General features: G+C 41.5%; 2 protein-coding genes across 3 annotated transcripts in view; one reads left to right on the forward strand and one right to left on the reverse strand.

Moving 5' to 3' along the window:
* The window catches only part of LOC118376400 (Kv channel-interacting protein 1-like), a 44,776-nt gene extending 29,591 nt beyond the window's left edge, over positions 1-15,185 (forward strand). For both annotated transcript variants that reach the window (XM_052508018.1, XM_052508019.1), the window contains exons 2-7: positions 6,869-6,993; positions 7,128-7,197; positions 7,319-7,389; positions 7,532-7,639; positions 9,283-9,450; positions 12,909-15,185. In XM_052508018.1, the coding sequence (XP_052363978.1) occupies positions 6,869-6,993; positions 7,128-7,197; positions 7,319-7,389; positions 7,532-7,639; positions 9,283-9,450; positions 12,909-12,956 (590 nt within the window). In that variant the 3' untranslated portion in view covers positions 12,957-15,185. The remainder of the gene's footprint in view (positions 1-6,868; positions 6,994-7,127; positions 7,198-7,318; positions 7,390-7,531; positions 7,640-9,282; positions 9,451-12,908) is intronic.
* A 138-nt stretch (positions 15,186-15,323) lies between these two features.
* LOC118376390 (T-cell leukemia homeobox protein 3-like) lies at positions 15,324-19,414 on the reverse strand. The gene is made up of 3 exons (XM_035763104.1): positions 18,754-19,414; positions 17,274-17,508; positions 15,324-16,039 (listed from the first exon to the last, which is right to left on the reverse strand). Exons 1-3 carry the CDS (start codon positions 19,169-19,171, stop codon positions 15,856-15,858), a joined length of 837 nt encoding a protein of 278 aa, XP_035618997.1. The 5' UTR covers positions 19,172-19,414; the 3' UTR covers positions 15,324-15,855.
* Positions 19,415-23,485: the final 4,071 nt, after the last annotated feature.

Below are 23,485 nucleotides of genomic sequence, written 5' to 3' on the forward strand. Positions count from 1 at the left end.
CACCTGGCGCCCTGAAGCAATGTTGTCTTCATCTTCTCTCTCCCTGCCACTCTCGCTCTCATACTTTCTGTCCCTTTGTGTCTTTCCTCGTCATCTCTCTCTCTCTCCACATCTCTTCCTCCCTTGCTCTCTCTGTCAACCTCGTCTTTTTTTTGCCCCCCAATCTGTCTCCTTCCTCCCTCTTCAGTTGTGCTCTCGTATCTCTCTTGCTCATTCCACTCTTCTTTTTCTCTTTCCTTCCGTCTTTCTCCCCCACACACTTCAGACTGTATCATCTGCATCTTTCTCCTCGCTCTCATCCCAACCCTTCCACATCCCTCTTTTTTCTCTCTCTCATCCACCTCTCCCATTCAATCCCCTTTCCCTCCCTCCCTCCCGTTCCTTCTCTCACCCACACTGTGGTGTAGACTTTGTATTGCAGGGTGTAAGAGTGCTTATTAACCAAGACATCCTGTGACGACGCCCTCAGTTGACTATCTAGTAGTGTATGTGTGTCTTCATCTGCGGACACCATATATGCTGAAGCCTCTCTTCTTGTCCATGGGGATGAGCGGACGGATTAACTCTAATGCCTTTCACACTGACTGTCTCATGGCATTAGCGTAATAATTAGTGCAGTGGTGTGTGTGTGTTTGCTGAATCTTTGTTGGTCAGTTTCTGCCTGTTTTTTAATGGGTGTGTTGCTTTTGCACTCTCTAAGAATGTGTGGAGATGCCACTCTCTGTGTGTCCATTTTGGACAGTGAGCCATGCAAAAGGCTGGTGATTACATACATTGGCAGTAGGGCTGCCTCAAATTTGACAGGGATTTATTGGCGTGTGTATGTTGGAGGTATGCCAATTTGCCACCCTGAAGTCGATAAAGTTGCTTTAGTCAAATGGGATTTAAAAACGAGTATCTTATTTCCACTGGCTGTGAGTGTATGAGGTAAGGCTGTGGTAATACATTTGTGTGTGTAATATGTCTATGTCAGGGATCCATATATAGAGCGTTCAGAAAGTATTCACGCCCCTTGACTTTTGCTCACATTTTTTTTTGTTACAAAGTTGGATTACAATGGACTTATTGTTATTTTTCTGTCAACGACCTACACAAAATACTCTGTCGTGTCAAAGTGGAAGAAAAACTCCATCACCCTGGGCAAGTCTAAGGTCCCGATCCTGATTTAGGAATGTATGCCCTTCCTATACACGCCTTTCCTACACACTTCTCAGTATTTGGCGATTCAGACTTGCCTTATTGAGTTGCCAACAGATATTCTCATGGAGTTTTCATTCAATGGGCTTTAAAAGTACATTTGTCTTCAACCATCCGTTTAAATAAGGTGTACTTTTAATTAGATGTGGTCGACAGACTCATTAGAACACATTGAGAGAAAAGGGTCAGAATATATGGCTGCCAAGAAAGAAAGCCATCTATGCATATTCGTCTCTGTTTCAGCACCAACTGGTAGATGCATTCATGTAGATTATTCAGTCACGTTTTAGGGTTAGGAAAGTACAAAAATGAACATTTGCACACAAAATATAACAGTGACTAAAAAGTACAGTGGTTTGATTCACCCTGAAAGTTGCCATATTCAAGTTCAATCCACAAAATATCGGAAGGTGGGGGGAAAAGGCGCACGATAGGGGTTGAACAAGTCCTATAAATCTACCCTGGTCATACGACTACGATCCAGTCGTTATGAACTGTGCGCCAGGCTCCAGGTTTAACCTGCTACGCGTGGTCTGGGTTCCATAATGAGGCTACATGTCTCAAACGATTGTACAACGTTAGCCTAATGTGATCCACTAATGCCAGCGACCCTCAGGAACAACTACAAGGATGTGACAGAATGGAATGATGCATAAATACATGCACGTGGGTATTACTAACGGTGGCTCCCGATAGTGGCTAATATTTAACATGTTACAAACGGTCAAATAAAATGGAGAAAAGCCTGGGCACAGAATCAAAACAAAGTGCATAGATCAACTCATCAGCCCTACTGATGTCTGTAGCATTAGTCTCCACATTTCATCCGTGCAAATTACGAGGGCACACAATTCAAATTTAGAATAACGGCAAAACGGTTTATTTCCAATTTGACCATGGAAAAGGGGCCGCAATAGATGATTATACTTGATATGACTTTCAGTTTGCTTCCGTATGGCTAGATCACATTAATCCCCAGGGATCATAAGGAAAAATCATCTAAAACAATTACCATTTGTGTTTACAATCCCCTTCTACAAACAGATTACTCATTTACCCAGCTCTTATCAATAGCACTTAGCAATTTATAAATAAAATTATAAATGTATAAATGTGCACGGGAAATTCTGTTATTTCCATTAGGAAAAGGAAAGTAGATGCTTTTTCCACTTGGAACCGGCAGATTCGCTTGACCTTACTCATGGTTTCCTCACGTGTAAAGATGGTGGAATTATGAGTAAATGAAGTCAGTCAGAATACGGTGTAGCTGTAGACACACCTCCGCCACGCCTTCATTTATTCCATCTCCACCCAAAACGAATAGTGGGTGAATAGCATGCTCTTCCAATGCTACGTTCCCTTTAGACACTCTTAATTGGGTCGGAATTGGGGCCTAGGAGCTTTGCACACCTGGATTGAACAATATTTGCCCATTATTCTTTCAAAAAGTCTTCCAAGCTCTGTCAAATTGGTTGTTGATCATTTCTAAGAACATAATTCCCCTTTGACATAACGGGGTATTGTGTGTGGATCAGTGACACATCTCAATGTAATCCATTCCAAATTCAGGCTGTAACACGACAAAATGTGGAAAAGGGGTGCGAATTCATTCTGAAGGCACTGTACCTGCTCAGTGTTGTGATGTCAGAGTGGTGGTTATGCTTCTTCGCGAGTGCTCCTCGATGTTAAACAGCCAATGAGAAGCAGATGTAGCCCTTGCCTGATTCAGATTATGCAAACGAGCGTCTCGTACAGAAGGATTACCGGGATCAGTTTGAATAGGACGACAGAGGAGAAGAATAGGGATGCATACACTTATTTACATCACACGCTTATCCAGCGAGATGTACAGAAGCAATTAGGATTAAGTGCCTAGCTCAAGGGCACATTGACAAAAATAGAATCACCTAGTCAGTTTGGGGATTCAAACCAGAGACCTTTTGTTTAATGGCCCAACTTGCTTAACTGCTAGGCTACCTTCCGCACATTCCATTGTAAGGAAACCCTGACAAGACATGTTCAAAGTGCTGAACAGGTTCTGGAATAATACCATTAGACCAATATGAAAGGAGGAAGTGGACAATGACAGTCAGGGATCTAATCTTTCAAGAGAGTCTGCCTCCCTCTACTGGTAAATTTTAATTACTGCAAGTTGATTTTACTTTATTAATTTGTATATTAGATTTTTATTTAACCTTTATTTAACTAGGCAAGTCAGTTAAGAACAAATTATTATTTACAATGACGGCCTACACATACAGTGGAATGTATTTTCTAGGTAAAAATAAAAGCTCTTGGCGTCACTGGTTGGTTTACATGGGGGACAATAACTTGTGTCTATTGTAATTGTGTATCATTTAAAGGATATAACGTCAATTTAGCAAAGTTACCTTCAAGCAAGTTAAGCATAGCTCTGTGATGTACAGTACACACACACACACACACACACACACACAGCTGGCAGGTTGAAGGTGAGTGTATCATTGTTCTGGTAGGTTCAGTGGTTCATCTCTCACCCTGGAGGTGGTGTCCATCCTGAGAGTGAAGGACATTCTATTACTAAACAGAGAGAAAGGGGGAGGGAATGAGTGTGAGAGCGGGAAACTGGGGATAGGGGGAGTGAGGGTCACAGGCATGGTGCGAAGGTAAGAGGGAGAGAAAGAGATGGGCGAGGGGGATAAGGAGGGAAGAGGTGGAGAGAGAGCGAGGCAGGTAGAATGATAGTGGTTGCAGTCAGTGAGAGGAGACAGAAGTAGAGATAGAGAGGGGTGGGATACGTCCTGTAGAAAGTTTACATACGTACCGCCAGAGCAGGGAAAGATAGGAGAACAGGAAGAAAGGGAAAAACCAGCGGTAGACCTGATAGATGTAGAGATAAAGGAGAGATGGATAATGAGGGAGAACATGAGGCGAGCAGTCTCCATATCATAGCTATTATGCTTCTGATCTGCGGGGCGGTTAAACTACTGCACCTTGTGGGGGTCATCCATGTTGAGGGTGAGTAGTTAACACTGGCACCACTACTATGCTGAATATCAACCCGGATAGTATGTGTCCCTTGACCGTGTTAGCCTGCTGAGCAAATAGAGTTAAAAGGTTCTAAATCTGTACTGTGCAAAACTCTGGTATTACTTCCTTATGAATGGAAGATAGCTATGAGTATTGATGTCTATGACTATTGCTGTATTGTTATGGGCTAATAGTTGGACAATGGAGTAATTGTGTGTGTGTGTGTGTGTGTGTGTGTGTGTGTGTGTGTGTGTGTGTGTGTGTGTGTGTGTGTGTGTGTGTGTGTGTGTGTGTGTGTGTGTGTGTGTAAGAGAGAGAAAGAGAGAACACTTCTTTGGTTACTACATGATTCCATATGTGTTATAGTAGCTGTGTCCACACTTTTGACTGGTACTGTACATAAATGCCTTATATCATATGGTGCTGTACTTACTATAAAGTCAGACCCGTTTGGTCATTACTAACATACACATACATGTCTTATCATATGATGCTGTGCTTACTAAAAGGTCAGACACCTTTGGTCATTAATAACACATACATAAAGGCTTAATGGCGTAAACACCAATGTATCAACACTTAGGAAATGATCACCAACAGCTAAAACGTATTGTCTTTCTTCCTGCTGGAGTTACTGCATGTTGGTTCCAACCTTAAATGTAACAACAAAGAACGTTAGCATGTTTGTTAGGAAATGCCTTTGTCCCACCATCTGGATAAGACCATTGCTGTGCTGCGCCAGAAACTCTAAATGGGAAGAAGGGGAAACTCCATTAAATTCCTATTATTATATTTCTCTTTAATTTACAAATGTCATAACGTGACTATGAGACATGGCTGTGTCTAAGGTGAATTGCATTAAGCTGAGCCTGATAGCAGGCTACATTTAGGTGATGTCACCGAAATTATTTAAAATAACAACTGAGGTAGCTACTGTATGTAATCTAACTCAACACTTAACTACAACAAAATAATTTATATTATAATAAATAAAGCTTAATTTACTTTGTTTACTGTCCGGTGGCAGCACAAGTTGGCATTTGATGTTCAAACTCGTTACATGTTCAGCGTCTCGTCAGCGACACAAAAAAAGTACTTCCGGGTCACGGAATTTACGAAATGTTCTAAATAACAGTATCCCACGTAATAGTATAAAATATTCGATAACCATTCATGATATTTGATCAATTATTGTTGAAACATTAAAATGATTCATATTTGTTCATATTTAAGTGACATTTGCATTACATTTGGGTTTTAAATAAATAAATACCGCAAATGCGAATCGCTGTATATTGGCTTACAGCAATAACTATCCTGGGTGCCGCAGTAAAAGTATGTTAGGGAATGGTCAGTAGGATCTCTAGAATGTATACTGTATATTGTGTCCTTTCGTGGGGCTCTGAATAATACGTAATGTTCCTGGCCTTTTACTCGAAGCCACAATTCATTTTACCATGAACCCTGCAGCAGAAGCGAACTCCTTCCTCCGCTACTCTTTCTTTCACGTGAAGCTCCAGTAAGTAGAGTATGCCCATTCCGGTGTCATCCGAATCATTTTTACTTATGGGTGGTCCCGAGAATTGAACCCAATATCCTGGCGTTAAAAATGCTCTACCAAGATACATGACAGGGTTAGAAATGCTTTGTGAAGCCTCTATTGAATATGATTTATAAGGCCTTTATCAAGCAGTGCTTATGTCACCCTTTATAAAGCACAGGTTTATGTCACATTTGACATAGTGGGTTATGCCACATTTGACATTGGGAATCATGTCCCACAGTTATGCCACATTTGTGAACCCTTTATAAAGAATGACATATGGTTATAGATGATTTGTCACACATTTAAGTAGTGTTTATGAAGGCTTTTTGAAGCCGTTATAAGCCGTACATAATTTAAAGCAGGCCCAAAAAAGGAATACTGCACATGAATAGATGTTTTAGGTTAACAAAAGTAGTATGGTTAGTATACATTATCAAAGTTACGATAGATTGCCATAGATTTGCTGTTAATTACCCAAATTACTGTAGATTCCAGTAGCTTTGGTAAAATAACAGTAGCTTTGGTAAAATACCAGTATCTTTGCAACCCTAGCTCTGTGTGAGGCTGGTTTTGTGTGTCAGTGCATGTGTGACAGTACGGTACCATTGAACAGTGCATCTGTCAGAGCGCCTGTAACGTAAGTGTCACTTGGCTTCCCAGGTGAGTTGTGTCTGAATTACCTCACCTCGGGCTGGAATCAGCACTCTCCACCCCCTCACTAATGAGACACTGACAGAGACAGCTCTGCCACCAGGATGAAACCAAATGGCCTGGAGGAGTGTGTGTGCCCATGTGCCCGTCTGTCCGTCCTCTGGTCCCCTCCCCTCTGGCAGAGTCAGTAATGAATTGTTAATGATCAGGTCACTGAGGTCACTCTCTCTACCCTCCTGTCTCTCTTTTTCTCTCTGCTCCATCTCTCCCACTGTCCTATTGTGCCCTCTATTACCTGAACCACTCTATACCCCCCTCTCTCTCGCTCTCTCTCTTGCTCTCTCTCTCTCTCTCTCTCTCTCTCTCTCTCTCTCTCTCCCTTCCTATTTCTATTTTCCATGGCTGATGAAAATGCAACCTTTTGCGAAAATCTCATATCTACGGTATGTATGTCTCTCTCTCCAGATAAAATTGATGATGATTTTGAGATGAGCATTGTGTGTCATCGGCCAGAAGGGCTGGATAAACTGGAGGCTCAGAGCAACTTCAGCAAGAGAGAGCTACAAGTCCTTTACCGTGGCTTCAAAAACGTATGTAGTCCGTCTGTACTTCTCATTCCATTTCTCCATCACGTCATCACTCTGTCCATCACCAATGTCTCTCTGTGGCTGACCTCTCTCTCTCTCTTTTTGTCTCTCCGTCTTTCTTTCTATTTCCACCGTAGGAGTGCCCTAGTGGGGTGGTGAACGAGGACACCTTCAAACAGATATACGCCCAGTTCTTTCCCCATGGAGGTAGGAAATGAGTCAGTGTACGTGTCTCCATAACTTGTAAAGGTGTTGAGTTGTGTAGTGGTTGTGTTCTGTAAGCTCATAAAGAGTGACATGAATCTCTCTTCTCTCCAATGCTCTTCAGATGCCAGTTCCTACGCACACTACCTGTTCGACGCCTTTGACTCAGCACACAGCGGATCCATCAAGTTTGAGGTTAACATTCCTCTACCGCGTCTCAAATCCCCCCCCCCCCCTCCTCACGATCCTCTGATCTGTTAACCATCGTGCATTCCATGCTGGATCACTCTTCCTCTTGTTCTCCCTGTGACCGTGTCTCCTTCTCTCCCTCCTCCAGGACTTTGTCATGGCTCTGTCCATCTTACTGAGGGGATCAGTGAGGGAGAAGTTGACGTGGACTTTCAACCTGTATGACATAAACAGAGATGGCTACATCAACAAGGAGGTGTTTGTTTGTTTGTGTGTGCGTGTGTGTGTGTGTGTGTGTGTGTGTGTGTGTGTGTGTGTGTGTGTGTGTGTGTGTGTGTGTGTGTGTGTGTGTGTGTGTGTGTGTGTGTGTGTGTGTGTGTGTGTGTGTGTGTGTGTGAGGTGCACATGCAAGTGGGTACAGCATACAGTTTATGACGGGCTTTCTTGATGTCTACAGTATTCTCTCTGCTATGCAATCTGGTTTCCGCTCAGGTTATGTGTCACTGCAACCTTGACGGTCCTAAGTGATGTCACCATTGTTCTTGATTCTAAGCAATGTTGTGCTACTATTTTAATTGACTTGACCAAAGCTTTTGATACGGTAGACCATTCCATTCTTGTGGGCTGGCTAAGGAGTATTGGTGTCTCTGAGGGATCTTTGGCCTGGTTCGCTAACTACCTTTCTCAAAGAGTGCGGTGTACAAAGTCAGAAAATCTGCTGTCTCAGCCATTGCTTGTCACCAAGGGAGTACATAGCTCAGGCAGTAAGAAGCTCTCTCATCCATTTGTATGTAGATGATAAAGTCTTATACTCAGCTGGAGGTAGTCACCTCATACAAGTACTCATACAAGTACTTGGGAGTATGGCTAGACAGTACACTGTCCTTCTCTCAGCACATATCAAAGCTGCAGGCTAAAGTTAAATCTAGACACGGTTTCCGCTATAGTAATCGCTCTTCTTTCACCCCAGCTGGCAAACTAACTCCGATTCAGATGGCCATCCTACCCATGCTAGATTATGGAGACGTAATTTATAGATCGGCAGGTAAGGGTGCTCTCGAGTGGCTAGATGTTCTTTAGCATTCGGCCATCAGATTTGCCACCAATGCTCCTTATAGGACACATCACTGCACTCTATACTCCTTTGTAAACTGGTCATCTCTGTATACCCGTCGCAAGACCCACTGCTTGATGCTTATTTATAAAACCCTCTTCGGCCTCACTCACCCCTATCTGAGATATCTACTGCAGCGCTCATCCTCCACAAAAACACCCGTTCTGCCAGTCACATTCTGTTAAAGGTCCCCAAAGCACACACATCCCTAGGTCGCCCATATTTTCAGTTTGCTGCAGCTAGCAACTGGAACGAGCTGCAACAAACACTCAAACTGGACAGTTTTATCTCAATCTCTTCATTCAAAGACTCAATCATGGACACTCTTATTGACAGTTGAGACTGCTTTGCGTGATGTATTGTTGTCTCTACCTTCTTGCCCTTGGTGCTGTTGTCTGTGTCCAATAATGTTTGTACTATGTTTTGTGCGGCTACCATGTTGTTGTCATGTTGTATTGCTACCATGCTGTGTTGTCATGTGTTGCTGCCTTGCTATGTTGTTGTCTTAGGTCTCACATTATGTAATGTTGTGTTGTCTCTCTTGCGTGTGTTTTGTCCTATATTTAAATATTTTTATTTTTATTTTAAATTCCAGCCCCGTCCCCGCAGAAGGCCTTTTGACCGTCATTGTAAATAAGAATTTGTTCTTAGCTGACTTGCCTAGTTAAATAAAGGTTAAATCAAATCAAATAAATACATGTGTAGTACATTTCTAAATAATTGTGTGTTTTGTTTCACATTCGACATCCACTGACAGACAAACTGTGCTTTTGTGTGTGTTACAGGAGATGACAGACATCGTCAGAGCGATATATGACATGATGGGGAAGTACACCTACCCTGCCCTGAAGACAGACACTCCCAAACAACATGTGGATGCTTTCTTCCAGAAGATGGACAAGAACAGAGATGGAGTAGTCACTCTGGATGAGTTCATTCTGTCCTGCCAGGAGGTAAACTGGAGTTCTCTGGACTTCTATGATTATCACTGGCTCTATACACACACTGCCATGGACACTCCAACACACACACACACACACACACACACACACGCACGCACGCACGCACGCACAACACACACACACACACACACACACACACACACACACACACACACACACACACACACACACACACACACACACACACACACACACACACACACACACACACACACACACACACACACACACACACACACACACACACACACACACACACTGCATATGCTCACTGACAAAATACACACACACATGCATATTGACACACACACACACACACACACACACACACACACACACACACACACACACATGCTGCTGCTACTCTGTTTATTATCTATCCTGATTGCCTAGTCACTTTTACCAAATAAAATTTGATTTGATCATTAAACATCCCTCCCACTTAATCCTGTATAATACTATTGTAGTTTGAGGGTTTTAGATGGTGGGTTGATCACTCTCTATGTAAACGAACCCTGGATGGAGACTGACTACTCTTATGCAAATGTGATGATCAACTGACCTTTTTCTCAGCCATTAGGCCAGCACTCTTCAACTCAACTATTTCCTGTACCCTTCTAACCATCAACAAACATCTGACCAATCAGAATAGAGTAAGGTAGTCGATAATCAATTATCATTACAATTCCAAACACTTTTGTGTAGTTAGTTATTTTAGAACTACACAACAGTGACTTAGAAAATAATATAACTTCTATAATAATCCTACACTATCATTCCTCCCTGCTGTTGGTCTTTACTCTTTACCAGAGACCGCAGAGAAAGCGAGACGCCCCATTCCCTCATTTGTTCAGCTCGGGTGGGGCGGGTGGAGAGAGCAGGGAGGGGACAGTAAGTAGACCAGAGCCATTGGTCTCACACCACTGCCATAAACTGCAGTTTTCTCTGGATACCGATCACTGTCCATGGTGCTGAAATAGCTCCATGTCTGTGCGGCTGGCTGCCTATTGAATCGATGACATGCTTTCTCTGGACCCAGGGCATATGAGCCTATAGCTGTGCTTTAGTGATTGGATAAATGTTTATTGGTAGGCCTATTTGGTTGTAATTTTCTCATGTTAAGCCTAACATTTCATTAAAGCTGTACCAGGTTTTCGAAATGCTGCCGTTTACAGTAGACTGCTGGCAATAATGTAATTGCTTGTTCAGTAATTAAAGTTGGACATTTTAACAGGGCAGATTGTAAAATAAATGTTTGATGCGACAGCTACCAATTGATTTAAAAAAAAATCAATTGTCCTGTATAGCCTGTCGGAACCTGCATGACATGAGCCATCCTCGGGCTCTCTCCCAGCTTGGATAGAAAGTTGTTATGCTTGAAGCCAGTCTATTCATTCCAAATAATACAGTCAGTCCACCTTCAAAACACTAGCTTACTAGGGACGCTTTCCTTATGCAGTGTACTGTCTATAGCTAGATGCCGCATTTAGTTGCTATTTATATACACGTTTTAAAATCAAAATTACACATAAAACAGCCTTACAATTAAGAAAAAAGTACTTGGCTTGAGGATAAATTCAGCCATTGTTTGTTGTTGAGCTCAGTGGGTTCTGTCTGGCTAATAGCCTACACAATTGGGCTGCGGTATTCAAGGTAAATTAAATTGAATCAAATTCGATTAAATTAAAGCCAATTTGAGAGACTCCCCTGGTCCGCTGAAGTCCTCCTTGCTTTCTCTCTCTCTCTGTCTTTCTTTTTCTCCTTGTTTCTCTTAGAATAAAGTATATTTGTGTCTGTGCTTGTCTCTCTTTTTCACGTAGAGGCCTATAGTAGCTACAGCATGTGACTGCGTTGCCTTGCATTTTTGTGAGCAAATGTATTCACCATGGCCTGTAGGTCCAGGTTGCAGGGCCGGACATTGAGACATTGTCCATTGTATGTTCATGGCGCTGCACACAATGTAAACGTATTCTTGGATAATGCACGCCAAAATATACCAGTGATAAAGGGACGGTTGCGAAACTGCTTTATTTGAAGCACCACTCCCTTCAACCCAGTTTTCCTGATGTTGTTATGATTTTCAAGCAGTTTTTTTTTTACCATCCCTGTAACTGTTGCTTCTGCGGAGAGATTATTTTGTAAACTAAAACTCATAAAGAACTACCCAAGAAGCATTAGGCTCTCGGTCTGATATGCTCTTTTGAAGACCTGAGTAAGCGTCACTCATTGCACTATTTTTCAAGAAAACCAAGAAAACCAAGAAACCCAAGAAACCCAAGAAACAAATTATTTCGCTTCCGAGTACATATGTCAGTTAAAACAAGGTTTATGAATGAATTTTTGGAAGGTTACTGTCAAAATGATTTATTCAATGAAAATGTGGACATTGATGTCAGGCGCATGGGCCCCCACAGCTCATCATTTGTAGTTTTTTATGATTGTCACATTAACAGCTAATTAGTGTTTGATTTTCGGGGGGTAAATACAGGCAAATGTGTTGATAGAAGTTACCTTGTAAATACAGGCAAATGTACACGAAATTTACACGAAATGTAAACGTCACACCCGGGTAAGCCTACACGAAACACAGCCCTTATTTTAAGTGTTTCTAAAATCGCGTATGGGAAAAATGCATGGTGGAAATATTATTGGAACCATTTCCTTGTTTGACCGCTAGGCTTTTGGGGTATTATGACTCATAATGTGGTACTCTATTTTAAACTGCCTGAGTAAGACATTTTCATTTATAACCTCTTCTCAGTCTTCGTTGCCACCTAGTGGTACTTATGTGATACAGTCAGAGTACTACACTGAGCACTGTACAGTATGTGCAGTCGTGTAAAGATATTTTAAAGTACTAGTTAAGTTGTTTTTTTGTGCTATCTGTACTTTACTGAACTATTTATATTTTTGAATACTTTTACTTCACTACATGCCTTAAGAAAATATTGTACTTTTTACTCTATACATTTTCCTTGACACACGAAAGTACTCGTTACATTTTGAATGCTTAGCAGGACAGAAAAATAGTCCAATTCAAGCACTTATCGACTGAACATCCCTGGTCATCCCTACTAACTCTGATCTGGTGGACTCACTAAACACACATGCTTAGTTTGTAAATTATGTCTGGCTTTCCATAAATTAAAAAACAAGAAAATGGTGCCATCAGGTTTGTTTAATATAAGGAATTTGAAATGATTTATACTTTTACTTTTGATACTTAAGTATATTTTAAAACAAATATTTTTAGACTTTTACTCGTGTAGAATTTTACTGGGTGACTTTTGCTTTTACTTGAGTCATTTTCTACGAAGATATTTTTTAATTTTACTCAGGTAGAAGAGTTGGGTACTTGTTCCACCACTGTGTATGTGCGAGTTCAGACGTGTTACTGATTTTTCCCTCATGATCAGCTTTCTCCTTTTTTTTCATACTTTCTTCCCCAGGATGAAAACATCATGAGGTCCCTGCAGCTTTTCGAAAACGTCATATAAATGAAACAGACAAAAGAGACACAGTGGGAAAATGAAAGAGAGATAGGAAAGACCTTTGAACTGTGAGAAGAAAGAGCAGCACACCATTTAATGGCAAAAAGGGACACACATAAACTTTGCTGTCAGCATGGTTATGAGAGGTACTCAACACTGGCCGCCCAGCAACAGCTATATGCATCTGCCGTGTGGCACCGTGTCTCACCATCACGTTACAATGGCAGTGACCAATCAACGGGCTGGGTTATGACCCCTCCCACTGACCTCTGACCCCTTGTACCTGTTTTTGATCTTCCTGTGACCCTGTAATCTTTCACCCTTGGTCCGAACTCTCTCAGTCTTGTTCTGTTGATGTTGTCGTCGTTGTTATGGTTACTGTTCTCCCAGAGAGTGTATATAACACCTGTTAATTGACATACTGACAATATAGAGACATACACACTTACCTACACTGTGTCAGGCCGGGATTCAATCCGAGGTGCACTATAGAGCGAGCTCTTTGAACATCGGGGAAGTTGCCCTAAAATGTTGCACTGTCGACAGTCAGTGCGCTGCTCTATAACACTCCTTGGATTGAATCCTGGCCTCAATTTCACCACAAATACAGTTTACAGATACAAATTGAGGACATTTCCTGTACATTTTCATTTGTAGAATTCATGTGATCTGTATTTGACCGCAACATATTAAGAAATATACATTTAAAACAAGTCAGTCCTAACCCCGCTAAATGCAGCACTCCTACTGTATGTGTGTTAGGGTTAGTCAATGTTTTTTGTGTTGTGGTGCCTTGTATCATTGTGTTTTTGGCTTCTATCTTTCTGTCTGCATTGAGCTCCGTTCATCTGCCTCTTTGTCTGTCAATCTGGCCAGATGATATTCCCACCCACAGAGCCTGGATTGAATGTTCTGTGGCCTATGGCAATTTTGAAGTAGTGCTGAGCGAATAACCGAAATGTTGGTTTATTTTCAGTTTGTAAATAACTAATTGACGGACATTGGTTCCATTATTTGAATTCCATTTAGTTATGCACCATTTGTGCCATTTCTCGTGAGAGATTTCTCTCTGGGACATGTTGTCCAGCTCATCAGAGTTAAGCGCCGAAAACATGGTAATGAACTACATTGACCAGAATCCATTGCCTACAGCTAGCTGCCTCCTGTTCTCATTGGTTCTTTGCCGGGCAAGCCTGTGTGGCCCGACAGACAGACACAGAGAGATAAGAGAGGGCTAGAATCCGGCTGCTTATGTATCTCTACCCGACAATGCATCTAATTGATTGATAGTTGTTATTTAGCAGTGTTAAAAGTATGCCTTATCTACTTTATAGAACTACTTCAAATGTGATTCCATCAGACAGCAGGCAGCTAACCAGCTATGTAAGCCTCCTATCTGGAAGGATGACTCTGGGAGAACATAGATGGATGGCTGGCTGGCAGCTACAGCCTAAGCAGAGATGAGATTATGACTTGTAATAAAATATTAAGTCATCAAATGAAATTTAAAAAAAATATACACAACGACTGAAATATTTTATTAAAGTAATGAGGTTTGTTAATAAGTGATACGCAGTAATTGCATATCTTAGTGTCATCATACTAAAAACAAATATGTAATATACATAAACAAAATATTTAATTTACTGTAAGTAAAGTTATGTGAATAAATTATGGTTTAGAGCCTAATAACTGATAGTAATAGGCTGTCACTCACTACCATCAATTATTTTATTCATTGTTGTTACAGCATTGAACATCGAACATTGAACAATGCATTTATTGTAAAAAATAAGAAAACCGCGATTATTTTCAAAAACCAAAACTGAACCGACCTCAAAAAGCGCTATTCGCTCAGCACTATTTTGAAGTGTATTCTTATGCTTGTTTTGTGCCAATATAGGTGTGTGCATGGTATCCTGTGCAGTAATGAGAGAGAGAGAGAGAGAGAGAGAGAGAGAGAGAGAGCTTGTCACTGAGAATACAGGAATGAAAGCCATGACATGGGTGGTGATGACAATAGCCTCATCAATGTGAAGACTTACTGACAACAAAACACAGAATCCCTTATTTCACAGTCCCCTAATACCTTACCTTCACCTATACTTTTATACAATATCAAGATTCATTTCATGATCAGCAAAGCACAGAGAGGTGAGACTAACAGACCGAGAATGACAGACAGAAAGGGGAAGAAAAAAAATCACATCAGTGTATATTGAAATGTTGTACAAAATGATATTTAACAATAAACTTTTCAAAGAAAGTAGTGACCTTTTTGAAGTGTCTTCTTTAGCAAGGGGGAGAGGCTGTGAGCAATTAAAGCTTTCCATTCATGTCTCTATGTCACAAAAAAACATAAACAAAATGATCTCAAGTGAAGAGTTTATATCGTTATTTACATATGTATACATCCTAAGTACAAATTATGAAACATTTACATCCTATTAGGAAATGTGTCACAAATGAAACATTAGAGGATGTTTTAGTTTCATTACCAACATGACATGCATCCTTCTGCCCCCCTGTCCAATTCCTCCCTCTATAAATCCCTCTACCTTACACACACTCCTCCTCCTATCCTTCCCTGTCAATTTTAGTCTACAACCTCAGTCTTTAGCCATAGAGACACAGTGTGGAATGTGACATAAGGCCAGATAGGGGTAAAAACACTTGCGGAAACTGGTAACGGTGCTTGTGTAATGTCGACAGTGCAGTCATTCATTCAGGTTGAGGGTGTGGTCCTATCAGACGCCTAGTCTCTACACAATCTCAAAGGGGCATCACACTGTCCATACCCTCCATTTTGGCACCATCAAATCATCTAGGATCAGATCGGATCACCCCAATTGGACAGATGAACAAATGTGTGACCCTGGAACAGCGGTTGGGGGAAGACTTCCTCCTACTCCCTCTCCTCGGCCCAGGGCTGCATGTTCTGCAGGGCGTACAGGGAGGAGTTATGTGAGCACAGTGGGTCGGAGCCTGCTGATTCGCCGAGGGACTTGTGGAGGGCGTCGGCCTGCAGTTGCAGGATCAGCCGATTGGCCTGTTGACGCTCAGCCTCCCTTTCCTCCGCTGTCTGTCTCCTGAGAGAGCAAAAAGAGAGAGAGAGATTAATTGCATAGAATTGAATTATGAACAAAGAATATTTATATGTTGACATTCAGCAATGGTCAAACTTAGGTAGCCTATAGTGGACATTTATAAACCCCCTCAACTTTCCATATATGCATCTACAGCTTATTTGGTCTTATATCACAAGTGTAAAAAATTGGCTTCACAGTACATAGATCATAGTGACTCTCCTGAACAAGCCCATAATAAGCACACTAGGCAACTGGAACCAGCTGGTAGATCCCAAATGTTTCTTCCCAAAAAACGATGGGAATATCCTGTAGGCCTACCACCAGCAGAACCAGGAATAGAAATCAGTGCCAGGAAAAAACATGATGGTAAGAACATCCTGCGTCTGTTTGCCTTTAGTTTAAAATCCTCTGCAATTACACATTCACACAACCCAAAAATGATTAGTCCCCCATTAAGGCCTAGCTAAAACTAACCTCCTCCCCAGACTAATTGCACATGAGCGGAAGTGACTGGTGAATGATGAGATATGAAAACATTTCAAACGAAGAGGTAAACCATAGATTTAGATATACATCGCATCGTATTTATGGTGTCTGTGAGAGCATGGGCAGCGCCATTGAGACCATGTCTATTTTGAAGTAGACACTTTTCATCTTCTACTACTTCTATGACTTGGCAAAGAAACTGAAAAGGTGCATACTGTCAGCTGTAGTGTGCTGTTTGAAAGGGTGTAAAGTCAAGTTTGACGATTTAGTGCCACCTGCAGTTGTGGAATGTTTGCTCACTAGTGTAATTCATTGGCTGATCCCTCCTGATGACCCGGATGGAATCAATCATGTGATCATTCCTGAACCCATAGGAAGCCAGTTGACTACTTCAAAACGGGGAAAGTCATCAATGGCCTGCCCATGATAAAACAGGCTTTTGGGCACTAGAGCCCTGTATCCATCTCCATGGGCGCAACTTCACTGGTGACGGGGGACATTGCATTTTTGGTCCCCCCAATTTTATGTGTGATACAAAACGAGGCAACGGTGTGTTTTAGGACCATGCGGATGCCTCCGAGCGGTCGGGTAGGCTGTTTGGAGTGTTTATCCAACTGAATTAAAAAAATATATAATAATTATAATTATGCCCCCCCACACACTTCTGAAACCAAAGTTGCGCCTCTGTCCCTCTATATGTGGTCAACACAAGGTTTGAGTAAACAGTTAAGCTCATGGATCAACTAACCTCCATTTTGTCCGTCGGTTCTGGAACCAGGTCTTGACTTGCGCATCCGTCATCTTCAGGCTCTTGGCAAGGGTGGCCCGCTCGGCGCTCGCGAGGTACTTCTGCCGGTGGAAGCGCTTCTCCAACTCACAAATCTGCACACGGGAGAACGATGTCCGAGGCTTTTTCCGTTTGGGCGGCGTGCGGTTCTGGTATGGATGACCTATTCGCCTGGTCACCGTAAATGGCACGAGAGCTGATGGAGAGAGCAGAAAGACAGACAGACTGGAGGTTGAGTTTACGCAGTGGAAAAGTGAGGTGAGCCTCCCAACTTTGTTGTACAGTTGATAAGGTTTGGTGGTAGGCCTACATAATCCTCACCCGAAAACAAAGGTTCGGCTATAAATGTCTTGAACGTGTATTATATAGGTTAATTTGGCGTCTGAATAAAACCGAGCAGTTCTGTTTTATCCGGTTATTTTCTGTGGATAAAGATATTATTGCTGTCTGGCTATTGAAGTTAGGCTTGCCTCCTCTAGCGTGAACAAACAATCATATGAAATAGCCTAGTAAATACAGGGAGTGAATAATTTTGGCTTCAGTTCTGGGTGCCGAATTGGAACATAACACATGTAAATAAATCAATAGTATTATGGCCTAGAATTTAAACTATGACCACTCTTGGCGAGAATGTTTTCGAGTTTTTCATATATCTTTGTCGAAACTGTTGGGTGTGAATTATGGCGAAAAAAAATCGTTGTGGAAAATAATGACTCCCAACATAATTGCTACAATGTTATTGTTTATTATGTTTTCCTATTTCACGTGGTATGTTAATAGCTTTTTAATGTGTAGCATATAAATGATTGAAATTGCATTGTAAGAATCCACCAAAATAGCATGTTTATATTTTATTTTATCTCTCTGTAAATGCCTCCATTTTCATTGACCTCCAGTTAGGGCTTAGGGTCTTCTAGCACCAAATTATTTGTTTGAGATTTTTCTCACTCATTTCGTTTCGAAAGGCCAATTTGATAGACCAATTCAATATTTGTGTGATTTTCGTTGCTATAGTATAGGCTAAGTATTGTAATATTCACATAGGCTAAATGATTAAGAGAAATAATGAAACAGGCTACCATTTCAGTAATATTGCGTGGGCCGAGTATGCTAAATGACTACATTAATAAAAATATGTAAGTCTACATTATTTTCTTTGTATGCATAAAAGGTTGAAGATTTAATTAATGTGCCTTGTTATTTTATTGTTCACATCATCTTTATTATTTAAATGTTTATTGCTGTATTTTTCTTGTTGTTATTAGTCTTTTCACGTTTTCTAAGCTTATTGCACGCTTATTGTAAGCTAAGCTGTTTTGAACACATTGAAAGTAAAATTGCCATTACGGGAAACATAGATAACCGAAATCAATGCGCATGAAATTGTGTATTTTTTTTTCAATAACATTATTTGATGCTAAGGGTTCTATCGGAAAGTTACCTGATAACCTTTCCTTGGCGAACCTATTCCCGACCCACGGGTAACACAGGCCTCCATACCCGGGTACAGCGCTCATCAAGTGCGGCGGCCCGGAGGTAGTCAACGGTCTGTGAGCAGGCACCCGGATCACTCCTCTGCTACCCAGGCTACAGTTCACTCCGTACAAACCAGGGTCCTCTAACTGTGGTACCATGCCGGAGAGGGAGATGGACAGCGCAGTGTAGGAGGCAGCGCTCCCTCCAGTTGGGCTTCCCAAACGGTAACCGTCTCCACTGCTTGTATCCGAACCGTATCTGCTGCTGGTCCGTCCGGTCTCTGAGTCAGCACCGCTACTGAGTATCTGGTCGATACCGAAGCTGATGGGTTCGTGCTGGGCCGCTTTGGGAGGAGGACTTGGGGCGCTGGGTGCGCGCTCCATCCTCACCTTTCAATAGACTGTGGGATGGCTGGACTGGATGGAAATTAAATTACGAGGTTAAACGGCCGGTTTGTGCCAAAGAGAAGATGCCGTTGGCTCCAATGTCATCTTCCTTTCAAAATCCGACCGTCTGCAACTTCGGAAAGGCCTCCTTCAGATCATCCTCGGGAGCGCCAGTGGAAGTTTGATGTGCGTTTGGAGACGTCTATGACGCTCTACTCCCTGCGTCAAAACATCTTGGTCTTGCTGTTTCCCCCCAAAAGCCCCATTCCCGTGATTCTATTGGTTGATGCTGTCAACGCCTTGACTGTTCATTGGTTGTCATTTTCATGACTGATTGAAGCTTGGTGGGTATCACTTGGCACCATACTCCTTCCTAGCTCTCAGAGTTGGTCAATTTAGTGCCATATCAGAGCATCGATTTCCAAACCTTTTAATTTGACCTGTTTGGACAATCCTTCACATGACATTGTGGGTTTACAGGTTTTCAAAGGGTGATCCGAGTCCATGTTTTCTAATCTCTATTTTGTAACCATTGTCCCGGTCTCCATGGAAATGCAGTATGCTGTAATATAATATTTCCATTGAACTGAAATAATAGACAAGTGTTGCAACACTTAGGCCAACCTATATTTATATTTCCTATTGCCTTTCCTATTTGTATAATATTCCGTTTTATCGTTGATTATCTCAATAGCTCTTATCTCTTTATTGTGTATGCCTTTTTCTCTCTCTCTGTGGTATATCTGTGATCGGCAAAAACAGTTCATAACGCTTCGTGTGTTGTGGGCTGTGCGTCTCTCTCCGGACCAGTATGGAGTAGTGGAGATTAATGCAGGCAGTTCAGTCGTATTATAGATTTTTCTCTATGAGAAACACGAGAGGGCCTTTATTAACACAAGAGTTTCTCTCTATTCGTCATGGATCGAAGTGGTCCTTGGTTAGGGCCATTGGTTTAAGGTATAGAATAAGCGAGGCATCACCTCTCAGTTATGATTACGAGCATCTGTTCACAGCTACAGTTTACTCCTCCTCTGTAAATAAACCAGTGGGTTATGTCATACACACGCCAGGATTAATAATTATAATAGGAATAATGCTCTAAGTCCTTAGAAGGCCTAAACTATACCACCGCTGTGCCACATCAAATGTTAATAAAAGGGAATTGTGTGACGAGGCCACGGGCTAGTACAGATGAAGTGGTGGGTCGGCATGGTCGCTTGAACCTGCTGCCCATCAGACGCAATGAAAAGACGGACACAATGAACTGTTTCTCGAACCCTGGCTAGAGCCTTGCTGAAATGGGTTCCTGTCCCCATCTCTAGTGCTTATATAGGCCTAGTCTTTCACCTATTTAAAATTTTCACCTAACTTATTTACATTAGCCAAGGTTTTCAACACAGGTTTCACTTTTATTTATTTATTATTAATTAGCTTATAATTGAACCCTATATTTTGAGTTGCAATACGTTTACATTTTGACACGCATAGATAACTGTAACTATAATGAATAAGACTGTTTTCATGATTAATTTCAACTCGATCAAATTTGTTCCACGAATAAATGGAGGTTATTTTGTTGTTTGTTTCTTGACCAATGCACATTAGGCTATTCTGTTCCAGCTATAGCTTCGCAACATTAAACGTGTTTTTTTTTCTTATCAAACGTGCGTTAAGGATTTCAGATTCATCCTGTGGAAATTTCTCTATGAATAATAATGATTTCGTAGTAATTCTTTTGAAGTAGTTTACAATACATATGTTATCTGTAAACGAATAAACGAGGTATCAAAAAACTCAAACTTGAGGTGGTTATTTAGCAGTACGGACTGGCAGAATTGGCTAGTTTCCCCCGCCATATGTGACCCCGCTGGTGGCCATATTTCCGTGGGGAAGAATTGGACTCTCGTAACTCTCATTTGACCGTACACATTTAGGCTACTGTCTATATAGTTATCAGGCTATGTCATATTAAAATCATAAACACTTTTCCTTGTGTATGTTGTTCATAGGTTTATAAAATTATATGTTTGATATATATTTATTTTTTAGATTGCATACATTCGATTTAGATTTATATGACAATCTGTATATACCATTGCTTTTTTCTATAGATTTTTCGTATTTTTTGCTACACTGTGGATTCTGGAACGCGGCGGAAACCGTGCCATAGGCTAGGCGCCACTGGAAATGGAATGAGCGGACTGGGACTGGGAAGCGTTGGTCCAGGGGTCGTGGGTGTAAATGAGTTTGTGTAATCCTCAGATTTTCCGAGATTATGTCACATTAGCCCCGATGTACCCCGGAAAACCACCCATGATGTCACTAATTGCGGAGAAAGCTTTTGGTATTTTATTAGGATCCCAATTAGCTGTTGCAAAAGCAGCAGCTTCTCTTCCTGGGGTCCAACACAAAACATGAAACATAATACAGAATGACATAATACAGAACATCAATAGACAAGAACAGCTCAAGGACAAAACTACATACAAGCAACTACATATAAGCATCATAGGCCCACTGTATGGATTCTATAATCACAATTAGGTTAATAAAATAACAAAAGCCGTAGTAAATCATAAAAATACTAGAAATAAATAAATACGCAAATGGATACAACACATATTAACTTTATAAAAAAAGAGTGTGCTTGATTGACAATGACACCAATGGAGTTGGCAAGACTCCGTGTACATATACCTACTTTCGAACAAAAATGTTAAAGCCTTTAACAACAATTATATAATAGTGGTTACAAAAAACAACTCTGCCAATACTATAGTAGGCTAAAATAATTGTAACACTTATAATTATTAGTCGAGTAATTGGCGTAACACTTGACTTTGGCGAGCTCTCTTCATCTAAATGACCCTCTGCTAGAACGTCAATTCTCGTGCAAAATTGCAAAGCCAATTTATTCAGCTGGCATTCTGGTTCTCTGGAGAGATTTGCTCCAGTCCAAAGAAAAGGGAACAAAAGACTGAAAGCGTGCGATTTGTTTGAGAAATTACCACTTGATCTGCATAATCGAGGTTCGGGCTCGTGGCACCCGCGGGCTCCATTTTTATTGCACGAGTCTCCACTGTTATCAATTTCACGAGCGGGCTTCTGTCTCTCTTAGGGACGTGATCGTCTTCTTTTGAATAATGAATGACGCGTTTTTCTGTCGTCACTAAAGTGCCCGTGATGTTAGAATATGAAAAGGCAGCCGTAAGTAATAGTGCATTTAAAGAGGATCTACAAATGTTTTATTATGATATGTAGAAAGAGAGGGAAAACGGGGAGATGAGTGTGGGATAGGAAGGAGAGAGGGGACTAGAGAGATGTGTTTTATTGCAATAGAAGCAAGCGACAGTGGTAGAGGACGAGATTGCCTCGCAGCCAAATGGAGTTGCTAATGAAACTTTACCGCTCCTAACGATTCTTTTCCCGCCGTCCTCATGAAATATTTAAAGTGTTTAATATACATATTAAGCTCCAAGACATTGGCGCTGGCTACTGGGCAACAGGCAGCTATAGCAATCAATGAAGCTTGAGTCATACAACATTTATTGGGGCTACTTCACATTAGCCTACACTGCTTGACAGAATAAATCTCTGTTTACAATGAAAGAGAAAGATAATGTTTGCTCTTTTCCATGCTCAGTGTATTGTGTTCCCAGTGTGGGAATTGTGTTGCACGCTGACATGCTCAGTGGGATGATTGAATAGGTCGGAGTTTGTGGAACGGGATCTCCAGTCCCTTTGGGGACGAGGATAACCCTGCCTGTGTTAGAGCATGAAACACAGGACTATGGGGTGGCAGGGCTTTGCCCTTGTGGGTACAGGGCATGCACAAAGTCCTTAGTAGGCAGGCTACTATTGGCTAAAATAGGTTTGGAAGACAAAGCCAATCACAGAAAATGATTGTTTTATTGTATATATTTTGAGCATTTATTTTTGAGACATTTGTTGAGTGTTGTGCTCTTGGTTTGTAAAAACAAAGGGGAGGATGGGGTTTGGCTGAGATCAAGTGTGTGAGTGTGTGTGTTTGTGCGTGGAACATTTGTCTGATGGTTGAATGCACGTCTGCCTCTTCATGCTGGTTAGACAGAGACAGCGAGAAAGAAAGAGAAAGGGGAGGGGGAGAGGAGGAGGGGGGCAGGAAGGTAACCACACGATCTTGAATTAAAGGGATGGATGGAGAGGAAAAGGATGGACCAGATTGAGATGTAAGAGAATTGGCATTAACACATTAATGAGTATCACATGGCTTTGGTTAGTGTCTGTCTGTCTGTCTGTCTGTCTGTCTGTCTGTCTGTCTGTCTGTCTGTC

The sequence above is a fragment of the Oncorhynchus keta genome, chromosome 4 (assembly GCF_023373465.1).
Source record: "Oncorhynchus keta strain PuntledgeMale-10-30-2019 chromosome 4, Oket_V2, whole genome shotgun sequence".
Taxonomy (NCBI): domain Eukaryota; kingdom Metazoa; phylum Chordata; class Actinopteri; order Salmoniformes; family Salmonidae; genus Oncorhynchus; species Oncorhynchus keta.